The sequence below is a fragment of the Brachycentrus maculatus genome, unplaced genomic scaffold (genome assembly GCF_059751285.1).
Source record: "Brachycentrus maculatus isolate JH-2025_06_01 unplaced genomic scaffold, ASM5975128v1 h1tg000657l, whole genome shotgun sequence".
Lineage (NCBI taxonomy): Eukaryota > Metazoa > Arthropoda > Insecta > Trichoptera > Brachycentridae > Brachycentrus > Brachycentrus maculatus.
The window spans coordinates 276,312-289,064 of NW_028281392.1; the positions used below are offsets into that span (position 1 = coordinate 276,312).

At 36.9% G+C, this 12,753-nt stretch overlaps 1 protein-coding gene across 1 annotated transcript in view; it reads left to right on the forward strand.

Annotated features, from left to right (window-relative positions):
* The window catches only part of LOC148300768 (poly [ADP-ribose] polymerase 1-like), a 35,697-nt gene extending 28,802 nt beyond the window's left edge, over window positions 1-6,895 (forward strand). The window contains exons 17-20 of the mRNA XM_088274326.1: window positions 865-985; window positions 2,243-2,402; window positions 5,457-5,633; window positions 6,632-6,895. Coding sequence (XP_088130452.1) covers window positions 865-985; window positions 2,243-2,402; window positions 5,457-5,633; window positions 6,632-6,704 — 531 coding nt within the window. The 3' untranslated portion in view covers window positions 6,705-6,895. The remainder of the gene's footprint in view (window positions 1-864; window positions 986-2,242; window positions 2,403-5,456; window positions 5,634-6,631) is intronic.
* The last annotated feature ends 5,858 nt before the right edge of the window (window positions 6,896-12,753 follow it).

The following is a 12,753-nucleotide window of genomic DNA, read 5'->3' on the forward strand; positions in this document are numbered from 1 at the left end:
GTATTTGAAAAAGGGGAAAAAATACATCGCAAGTAGCCGCAATAGCTGGCGTTTATTTCTGTTGCTGCAAATGAATAACTTTATACTATAATACTTTCGTGTAGTACATAATTATACTACGGATAATAATGTGCATATTGAATGTACAAAAATGATTTCAATCATTGATCAATCCATTTTTAATGGTTAGTTTTACTTGGTTAATACCACTATTTCTAAAAATCCATTATCATTATCTTCTTCTTCTTCAAATCCTTATCCGCACCCCAATGGTACACAGGGTACTGCGTCATATAAACGCAGAGTTATCTTGATCGTTTACACATGAAGGAAAGGTGATCAGCCCTCCGCTTCAGGTACCAGTCCAGGGTAATATTGAATAAATATTACAGTGAAAAAATCACTTATATTTATTTGACCCCCCCCCTGGGAATTGAACCCGGGACCTCCAGAACGGTAGCTGAGCGTGCTGACCGTTACACTATGGAGGCGGACGACAACACGTCACGACATGTGTGTATAGGTACAAAGCACTTCACGAGCGCCCACACAGAAACGTTTGTGTATTGGTGATTTTATTCCCGATTTTTCCACAAATTATTTTTTTCCTTCGCTGCAAATGAATAACTTTATATTATAATACTTTCATGTTATACATAGTTATATTACGGAGGAATACAAAAATTGTGAGCCCGTATCTAATATATTTTAATTGATATTCCCATTTTCAAAGTTGAATTGTAGTAAATACATATCACCGGGAGGGGAAGGTATAAAACAAAGTACTTTTATGTTATAAAATGTGCCACAAAGTATCTGTGAAAAGCATTCAAGAAATTGATTATATTGCATTATTTTTTTTAGCTATTTAAAGTCAACAGAGAAGGGGAGGATAAGCGTTACAAGCCATTCAAGAAATTGCACAACCGAAGGCTGCTCTGGCACGGGTCCCGGGTCACCAACTTCCCCGGCATATTATCTCAAGGTTCGGCTCCACTTTTCTACCCGATACCAGTAGCGCATCCAACAATAACCAATATAATCCACCTCCATGTGTAAAGGTTAGCGTAATTAACCATGCTGGAGGTCCTGGGCTCGATTCGCAGGGGGGGGGGGTAAAAAAAAATATTAGCGATTTTACACACTAATATTTATTTATTTATTTATAGTTCACAAACAATGTAAATCATATTACAAGAAATAAAATACAGTGCAATACAAATAGTTTGAATGTTTTTCATCAATTAGATGAGAACACAACAAACTTACAGAAACAAATAAAGGTGCAGGTTAAATACATATATCGCTCACTCCTTTCAAGAAAGTCATAAATCAAAAAACTTGATTTTTCAGGAGAACGTTTTTAAAGTTTAAAAATATAATACAATTTATTAAAAATAAATATCAAGCCACTTATTGAACTTTTTACTGTGCAACAGATCTTTTAAGGAGAAACCTGAAGATTTTTTCTCCGTTTGAAAAATATTTAGTTTATTTAAAAAAATAATTAAACAATACATTTTCTTCAAAATGCAAAAAACAACACTTTTTGCCCTGTAGCGGGTAAATATTAAGTTAAAAATATGCCTCATTTGCTGGAATATCGTACATTTTCTGGGCATTCCGAAAACACGCACAATTGAAAATTGACGATTTTCGATTTATGAAGTTCTTGAAAGGAGTGAGCGATATATAAAGAAAAGAAAATTGTTTGTAAAAAAAAAGAAGTTTTAACAATTTAAAGAAATGAAAAAAATAAAAAATTATGAGTAAAAATTAAAAGTTAAATTAAACTATGCTACATAAGGTACAAAATTCAAATTGGTGAAATTAATTTCAAATTGATTTCACCAATCTGGTGATAGAGCTGTTGTATTTCCACGTGCCATCATTAAATATTTCGATGATGACATTATCAGTATCTTCTAAATTATTATACAACCTTAGCATCCCAGAAATGGAGTTAAAGTGTGCCATATTATTGTTATATACTGGGAGAGAAAATGTGTTGTGCCTCCTTAACCGCCGAGAGGGAACATTCATTGCTATCTTCTCGACACAAAATGCTGAATCAATGTTACCATGGATTATAGTATAGTGTAAAATCACTAATACTGCTCGAGTGAACACCTTGCCTTCTTGTAAGTAATGATCAAGACAACACTGCGTCAATACGATGATGCCCTATGCACCGTTGGGTGCGGATGTATGAATAATTCCCATGTCGCTGAATTTGTTCCAGGGCTGCGAATCGCTCCTCCCGAAGCTCCGGTGACGGGCTACATGTTTGGGAAAGGCATATACTTTGCCGACATGGTCTCCAAGTCTGCCAACTATTGCTGCACCCACGTCCAAAACCCCATCGGCGTCATGATGCTGTGTGAAGTGGCTCTCGGGGACATGTAAGTGGACAGGTCTAAAGGTGTAGAAGAATCCCGCTTCGGAAAACTCCTTCAGACACATGCAACAGATCAATATCCAATGAGATATTGTTCAACATAGCGGTAGCTCTTCCTACAGGCATAACCATCGGCAGGTTGGTCCTGTGTATAGGAATGTGAAACAATCTATGTCGACGCTGTCTTAGGTAACTATCGGGAACATACAGACCAATGTTCCAGTCATAATTACAACATTTTGAGTGTGTCCAAATACTACTACTACTACTGCCATCACGCGGTTTCTCCGCAGGGATAGGCAGAGAGGATGGAACGCCACACTCTTCTGTCCTGGCATACACTCCTCGCCTCCTTCACATCCATTCATCTAGTCATGCGTGCCCTCCGATTACGCAGACTTTTGACACCTCCAGATTTTAGGTTCTGATTGATCTGATCGTGCCGAGTCTTTTTCGGTCGTCCTCGTTCTGTTTTCCCTCTCACATTCGCCACATATATTTTCTTAGTCGTTCTCTCGTTATCCATTCGCTCCACATGTCCATACCACCGTAAAAAACTCTTCCTAATCTTTTCAATTATTTGTGTCCAAATACTTGTTCACAAATCTGGTTTATCTCCAATTATAGGAGTATTTTTCATAATATTCTTTTCATCTCACCAATAGATGTTTCTAGTGAAGTTCTAATGATTCAAGAACAATGTTTCAAAATTGGTTCATATATATAGAACTTCCAAGAATTTGAGTAGTGTGGTTGTCAATAATGGGTACAATTGGTGAATTTTACATGTTACGTGTGTAAAGTGATCACTCAAACCAGACCATGAAGGTCGTCAGCCCCGTAAATGCCCAGACTTCTATATTCTTCTTCATCTTTGATGGTCAAAAAATAACAGGAATTCATGATACATGATTTAATTCCTTCAGTAATCTTGAAAATAAAATAATTGTGAGACTCCAGACTCGAGTGAATAAGAAGTGGAAATCTCTATACCATTTCAGGATTAGAAAATGGTTTACCTTTTAACCGCGTTCAATTTGTTCCTGAGAGACGCCCGTGCGCGGCGGTATTTCGCCGTTTTTTAAATGATTACTTTTATCATGTATTTAGTTAAGAAACGATTTATTTTCTTAAACAAAAACGTTCAATGGGATTCATTGTGCCTTTTTGGTACTCTATAATACACTCGTGTCACATTATTCTTTAAACATATCGTAATATAAACAAATAAGATTGTAACATAAATAAATCAAAGCACGCATCGTGTGTCACTCTTACCCACTGGCGATGCGTAGCGTCGAGAGTGAGACAGATATGGGGTATGATTATGGCGCAAACTAATTACCGACCGCAAGAAAAATCAGGGATCTGTTCTTTAATTTATCCTTGTGATGTTACAAATTATTAGTCAGATATTTCAACAGATGTCATAAGGCCAAGGATTGACGTATTATTTTATCCAAAGTTCCACACCATGAAAAAATCCCTCCAAGTTGAACTGAGGTTCGAAACTTGGAGCAAAGTAAAAACACAAACGGTTATGTCAGCCGCGTACAGGGAATGTTTTGTGAAAACACATACGGTTATGCGAGCCGCGTGGATCCGGTTAAGTTAAATTTGATTGATGGAAATATTTCTTTTATTTATCAATTTCCATTCATTCATACTTTAAGAAAGAAATTATGAGATTGTGAAAGTTGAAGTATGATATAAATAATTTAGACTACAAATTTTCTTAATATGTAATACGTACGCCACATTGTCATCCTATTTTAGTGTCTTTGGCTTAGAAAAAAATCTAATATTTACATTTTTCAATTTCCCTACTTAATAATAATAATAATAATAAATCCCTTACCGCACCCCAATGGTGCATAGGGCACTGCTTCATATAAACGCAGTATTATCTCGATCGATTACACATGAAGGAAAGGTGATCAGCCCTTCACTCCAGGTACCAGTCCAGTGTAATATTGAATAAATATTAGAGTGAAAAAATCACTTATATTTATTAAACCCCCCTGGGAATCGAACCCGGGACCTCCAGAACGGTAGGCGAGCATGCTGACCATTTCACTACAGAGGCGGACAAAATGTTACTTAATGGCCCTACTTAATGGCAGGATATATTTTTCAAATATGTGAACAATGTTTTTGTAAATACACATCAACTACAGTGGAACCTCTTATAACGAGTAAATTTGTTCCAGAATCTTACTCGTTAAGCGAAACATTGCTTTGACTAGCGCAGAAGTCCTGGTTCACAAGTAAATGTCCTTAAAAAGGGACTTGCCTTTTTTCTGTAACTCTATGCGAAATGTCACTCAGTTAGGGAGCAACTTTTTGAATATTTTTTTTTGCTCATTATGAGAGGTGCTCGTTATGGGAGATGCTCGTTATGAGAGGATTCACTGTATTAATTTTGATATATCAGAGGATAACCTGGCACAATCAGGTAAGTCAAATACTTGAAAGCGGCTGGGTCAGGAGTCGTAATAATCGTCGGGTATATATGTCCGCCTCCGTAGTGTAATGGTCAGCACGCTCGGCTACCGTTCTGGAGGTCCCGGGTTCGATTCCCAAGGGGGGTAAAATAAATATAAGTGATTTTTTCACTGTCATATTTATTCAATATTACCATGGACTGGTACCTGAAGCGGAGGGCTGATCACCTTTCCTTCATGTGTAAACGATTAAGATAACACTGCGTTTATATGACACAGTGCCCTATGCACCATTGGGGTGCGGATAAGGGTTTTATTATTATTATTATATATGAGGAGATGCATGAATGTAGAAGAGGCGAAGGATGTTTGCGAAGACAGAGTGGTGTGGCGTTCGATTCTCCTGCGGGGAAGCGGCGTGATGGTTAGTTAGTTAGTTTTTTTAGTTATCAGAGGATACACTGGAAACATGACATTGGATATTTTGGAAAAAAAAAATTATTATATTTTTTATTTTGTATTGTACATATCAGACAGGCAGGTGACTATAAGTAGTAACACGGTCGACCAATCAGCTTTGGCTACCCTCGATGTAATACCGTACTCCATTCCAGGCACGAGCTGAGCAAGGCCACGTACGTGACCAAGCTGCCCCCCGGGAAGCACTCGGTGAAGGGGCTCGGCAGGACGGAGCCGGACAGCGCGCAGGACCTCGTGCTGGACGGGGGCACCATCGTCCCCCTGGGAACTCCAATCACAAAGAAGATCGACTCCTCCCTGCTGTACAACGAGTATCCTTTTCCAACTATCCCCTGCTACTTGCGCGTCATGCTGCTCTACTGCAGGATCGCTTGTACTTTAACCGTTTTACTGCTGAGCCATTTTTCACATATCGCTCACTCCTTTCAACAACGTCATATATTAAAAATTGTCAATTTTCAGTTGTGCGTATTTTCGAAATGCCCAGAAAATGTACTATATCCCGGCAAAAGTGGCATATTTTTAACTTAATATTTACCCGCTACAGGGCAGAAAGTGTTGTTTTTGCATTTTGAAGAAAGGGTATTGTTTAATTATTTTTTAAATAAACTAAATATGTTTCAAATGGAGAAAAAATATTCAGGTTTTACCTAAAAAGATCTGTTGCACAGTAAAAAATAAGTGGCTTGATATTTATTTTTAATACATTTTATTATATTTTCAAACTTTAAAAACGATCTGAAAAATCAAGCATAAAATTGTGTACATTCTGGTACAGGTCTCTAAAGCAGATAAATAAAGAAAGCCCCCATAACACACCCGATGACGTAAAATTTGATGACACAGCGGTGTCCGTCTTTCGTTTTATTAAAATATCTAAAGTTTAAACCTTCATATCTCCCTTACTTCTCTACAGATATATAAGAATGTTACCAATAGTTTGTGATTTTTCATATTAATTTATTAGCTAATAAACCAACCCTCCGCCTCCATAGTGTAGTGGTTAGCGCGCTAGGCTACCATGCTGGAGGTCCCGGGTTCGATTCCCAAGAGGGTCAAAATAAATATTAGTGATTTTTCAGTCTAATATTTATTTAATATGACCCTGGACTGGTGACTGAAGCGGAAGGCTGATCACCTTTCCTTCGTGTATTTAACGATCAAGATAACAGTGCTTCTATACCAAGCAGTGCCCTATGCACCATTAGAAGAAGAAGAATAATAAAGCAACATCATAAGAACAATCCATTTTCAGGTATCTTGTATTTTTCTGGTATCTGTGTAATATATTCCTTAACGACTGATGCAGATATATTGTGTACGACGTTGCCCAAGTCAATGTCCAGTATTTATTCCAAATGAAGTTTATCTATTCCTATTAATTCTATGTTTTTGTTTTATTTTTATTTGTCACATTTAATCCTTTTATATTGTGTTTTGTGAATTTTAATATTATCGCATATGATATTGTTTACATTTTATACTGCAAACTGTTTATGTAACTACATATATTGTTTTTTATTAATTTTTCAAGTTACCTGATAAAATAAAATGCTTTTTTAAATATTACAATCAATTTTATCTGTTTTTTTTTCTTCTTATCCTTATCAAATGATATATTGAATGTGGTAAATAAGATTTATAGGGATGGAAAGATTGATAAAGATATAGAAAGGAGAGTGAATGCTGGGAACAGAGTGAATGGTGCACTGAAATCTGTTACGGCAACTAAAAGACTAACAGCGAAAGTTAAACTGGCAGTACACTATGGAGTCCTGACACCAACCCATGTATGAAAGTGAAACTTGGAGTTGGCAAAAAACGATGAAAGTAGATTGAATGCAGTTAAAATGGAATCTCTCAGATGAATGTGTGTCAAAACGATGTATGATAGATGTTGGAATGGTGAAATAAAGAAAGAATACAAGACTGAAAGAGATGCATTCAGATAGTTTGGGCATGTGGAGCGAATGAGTGAGGAAAGAACAGTAAAACAATTATATGACAGGAATCTACGTGGAAATTGGAGCAGAGGAAGAATGTGGAAAACTTGGCATGTTTAAGTATTTCAAACACTTGTGTGTAGTCATATCAGGAGTCTGAATAATCGGCAGGTATGTATGATGAATGAATGTGGAAGAGGCAAAAATCGACAGGTAAAAACATGTTTTTAAAAACACCTTTTTTGACCGCAATGACAGCACCATCCCTTGAACATAACAGTAATATTAAATATGGTGGACAGTGTGCATTTTTAAAATTTTCACTAGTTTACAAGGTCCGCCTCCGTGGTGTAATGGTCAGCGTGTTTAGCTACCGTGCTGGAGGTCCCAGGTTCGATTCCCAGGGGGGGGGGTGAAAATAAATATTAGTGATTTAACACTGTAACATTTATTTAATATTACCCTGGACTGGTTCCTGAAGCGCAAGAGTGATCACCTTGCCTTCATGTAAGTAATGATCAAGATATAGCTGCGTCAATTTGATGCAGTGCCCTATGCACCATTAGGTGCGGATAAGGGTTATAAAAATAAGTTTACAAGCATTGTGAAATTATGCATAGAAATGTATGCTTGCCATATTTTATTCTTTTAACAAATTGTCGGGCAGTTTAGTTCATCAACCCCGACCCTAAGTATACTCGGACAGTCTGCCGCCCGACCCTCAGTATACTAACCACAAACCCAATTCCATCTGTACAATGTTTTTTTGCGTCTCTCGCACTCTACCAAAAGTAATCAAATAGAACGCTAATAAGCATCTCCCGCTCTCTACCAACAGTATGTAAAATATGTTTTTAAGCGTTTAATTTAACTATAATGAGACAGATAGTTAAAAAAACAATCTCCTTGACAAACATGTTTTAATATATGTATATTAAACCATATCCGCTCCCTATGTGGACCATATGGATTCCACAAACTGTCTCCAAGCTTTTCTGTCGGCTGCCAGCTCCTTTGCATCCTGCCAAGTCAGAACCGCGTCTTGAAGTTCTGACGAGAATTGCCGACAAATTGTCAGCAGCGGTCATCCTGGGTCGCCCGAACCTGATGCCTTGTAAAAGAGGCAAGCTTGATTAAGGCTCTCGGGAGGCATGCATCGCCTATTCTTGACGACAGTGGTGACCAAGATTTGCTGCGTCCTACGCCTTATCTCTTCACTACTCACAAAGTCAAACCACCGCGCGCCTAAAATTCTTCGCAGAGACCTATTCTCAAAGGTAAGTACACGGCTGCTCTGGGCCGTTGTAAGGTGCCATGTTTCACAGCCGTATAAGAGAATAGGAGCAATGCAGGCATTGTATAGGCGAAATTTTTTTATAAACAAAATATAAAAAATAATGACAATTATCTGCAAGGCGCAAAGCTTCAATAAAATTTGTAATGTTTTAATAAAGATATGTTTTATGTGCAATGTTGATTCATTCTGCAGTATAAGATCAAAGAAATTAGCTATCAATAACGTCATTAATCCTTGCAATATCAGCTTAATCCCGTTTTGATGACTTTACAGCTTATTGCATTGAATCAATTCTCATTGCGCAAATAATTATTCATCGTCATTCAATTTTATAATTATTGTTTTGGCATTTCAAAAATTGCATAGCAATAACAGCTTTAATTTTTTTCAATTAGTTTGATTACTTTATCTCATAATTTTATGGTATTATGATAGAAAGAACATTACATAAATGATCAAAAGAAATAACTTCTCTTCAAAATCCTGATTCGCACCCCAATGGTGCATAGGGCACTGCGTCATATAAAAGCAGTGTTATCTTGATCGTTAATACATGAAGGAAAAGTGATCACTCCTGCGCTTCAGGGACCAGTCCAGCGTAATATTGAATCAGTATTACAGTATTAAATCACTAATATTTATTTTCACCCCCCCTTTGGAATCGAACCCGGGACCTCCGTTACGGAAGCTAAACACGATAACCATGACACCACGGAGGCGGTCAAAAAGTAAGAAAGTAGAAAAAGAAATAACAGTATACTTAAAATGAAATTAATGATACTAACTAATTGAACAACACGCCACTTCCGCACAGGAGTATGCATTTCTGCCGCCACACCACTATGTCTCTGAAAACATTCTTCACCTCTTCCACATTCATGCATTGCCTCATATATACCCGCCAATTATTCCAACTCCTGACCAGACCACTTTCAAGTATCTGACATACTTGACAACGTAAAATTTCTTCAGTCTTCCTCTGGTCCTTTTTCCATTTACACTACATTTGCCTCGTAAACGCTTTTAATTATTTTTACTATCCTGGGAATCGAACCCGGAACTTCCTGCTTGGTAGCCAAACATGCTTACCATTACACTATGGAGAAGTACTATGTTAACACATTGTTTGCGGGAAACGCTTAAAAGCATCTTTTACACACTGTGAGTAGAGTGGGAGACGCTTATTAGCGAGAGATGCCAAAAACCATTGTACAGATGGGAATTGGGTTTGCTGTTACTTGTGATTAGTATACTGAGGGTCGGGTGGCAGACTGTGAGTGTAATTAAGATCGGGGTTGATGAAAAAACTGCCCGACAACATTGTGTTAAATAGGAATGGAAAATGTTTGATGGGATTCAGATGACGATGAAGTAAAGGAACTCAGGGTGTTATACGAGAAAGGAATTGTAGGTACTCTTCTACTAATATTGTAATCAAGCTCATTCACATCCAATCAATTACAACTGGATTTATTGGCAGTGCAGTTTTATTACGGCCATATTGTAATATGCGAGAATTGCGATTTCCTTTCATTAGCAAATAAACCCAAACTAATAAAAATCACAAGATTCGTTACGATTTTTATGCGTTCATTTATTATGGATCTTAGTTCAATTCAGTCAATACTTAGGTGATTTATTTTTTAAAAAAAATGTTTTTTATTTGAACTATTTCTTATTTTCGAAGGATTTCATTTACATCAAAATTATCTGGTCAAATTATAAGCTTAAAAAAAAAAAAAATTATCAAAATGAAAATGGTATTTTCTGGCGTTTCTCATGTGTGTGATTATAATCCAGGATTCGGACCTCACATACTAATATAAGAGTTTCTGCTTAATAAAAAAGCTTCTTTACATCTCACCAATAGATGTCTCTAGTGAAGTTCTAGTGATTCAAGAACAAGGTTTCTAAATTGGTTCATATATATAGAACTTCCAAGAATTTGAGTAGTGTGGTTGTCAATAATGGGTAGAATTGGTGAATGTTACACGTGTGTAAAGTGGCCACTTAAACCAGCCGATGATGGTCGTCAGCCCCGTAAATGCCCAGACTTCCATATTCTTCTTCATCTTTGCTGAGATGTCAAAAAATAATATGAAAATAACTCCTGTAATTGGAGATAATCCAGATTTTGTGAACAAGTATTTGGACACACTCAAAATGTTGTACATGAAAATTGTTTATAAAAAAAATACTTTGAACAGACGCGGCATTGGGACATTGGACCCACTCTGCATTACCTTTTCAGGAATTCAACATACTATTTATCGAAACTGTCTTTTTCTTTAAACAAGTATGCACATACATAAGGGATAGATGCTTTAATGGGCTACAATAGTGAAGGAATGTGTATTTGATTACTCATTTTTATAGATTGTTACGCGGTATGATCGATAATCCTGAAATTATCCAGAACATTGGTCTGTATGTCTGGCCCGATAGTTACCTAAGACAGCGTCGACATAGATTGTTTCACATACCTATACACAGGACCAACCTGCCGATGGTTATGCCTGTAGGAAGAGCTACCGCTATGCTGAAAAATATCACATTGGATATTGATCTGTTCCATGTGTCCGAAGGAGTTTTCCGAAGCGGGATTCTTCTACACCTTTAAGTCTTCTTGCTTACTTTTAATATATACGCCTTGAATATTGTTTGTTATGATAATATAATTTTTTTGTTGTTGAAAATTGAATAAAAATGGGATGAATTTCCATTTTTTATATATTCTCAATATTATTAATATTTAAAGCATTTACTTTGTGGTTAGTCATTTTTACTTATTTATTTTTTTACAAAAATGTTAATAAAACTAGTATATAACCACTCACCGAGATTTTTACGTCTACCGGTTTCGAGACGTACCCGTCTCTTCGTCAGGACAATCACTAACACAGCATGCAAACAATACTACCCTTCACCACCATAGCACCATTTACACACTCAAAACTACACAAAATGTCTAACACATGCGATTTTTGGTCGACCCGAAGACCAACATGCACTATAGTTTTCAATACAGACATGCGTTACGAGCCGAGTTTAAACATGCATTAAAATTAGATCTGTAATCGAATCACCTTATATACTCGTAGGATGAAAGGAGTGGGCGGGGTTCGAATTGGATACTGACGAATCGTGTTTAACCAATGTCGAATCAAACAATGGACTATATGTAAAATTTATTTGGTTGTTAATTAGAGGAATATTATTTGTATTCCATTTTTTTGTTTTACTTTTTGTGTTTATTCTTTGAGTTTATTTTTTCATGCTTAATAAATAGCAAACATATTTCCTGAAAAATATTTATAGGGTCATTTTATGCAAGTTTTAGTTAATTGGGCCAGAATTATTGGTCTCAATTAACAGATCAAAATTATTATATATGTATATATTGTGGCATCTGAACGTAGAAGAAGAAGAATATGGATGTCTGGATATTTACAGGGCTTATAACCTGTCATAGGCTGGTTAAGTGATCACTTTACACACATGTAACATTCACCGTTCTACCCATGATTGATAACCACACTACTAAAATTCTTGGAATTCAAAAATATATCATAAATCTCATGGCGCTTTATGTTTCAGTTCAAGAGAGCCATTTATGGTTGGTTTGAGAAAGATTTCATTTAGCAGAGACCCTGACATGAAGATTGGCAGCAAAATTCAAATATATATAAAACTTGTGTGCGACCCATCATAATATATGGGATCAAATGCAGAGTATGTCAGAAATGAAGACTCTAAGAAGCATATCTGGCAAGAGTCTATGAGATACATAAAATAAGGAACACCAGGATAAGAGAAATATGCGAGATCGAAGATGTCATTAGGTGGGGAAGACAACGGTATGGCGCATGTGAGGATAATCGAACCATCCAGACTCCCCCACATTGTGCTGCACAGCCAACCCCAAGCAGACCATCAAACAGATGGATTGTCGGCTGGGAATCCATTGCAGGAAGCTAATCCCTCTGAAAAACAGACCACAAGGCCTACACCAAAAAGTTGAAGATTTCTAACACTATCTCTCTTCTTCTTCTCTGTATTATCCCTCATTACTGAGGGTTGTGACCCTTGTGGAAGCAATGACTCTTCTCCAGTTATCCCTTGACTGCGCTGCTTGTGGCACTCCAACCACCGAGGTGCCTGCTGCTGCCTTAACTTGATCGGTCCGTCGTG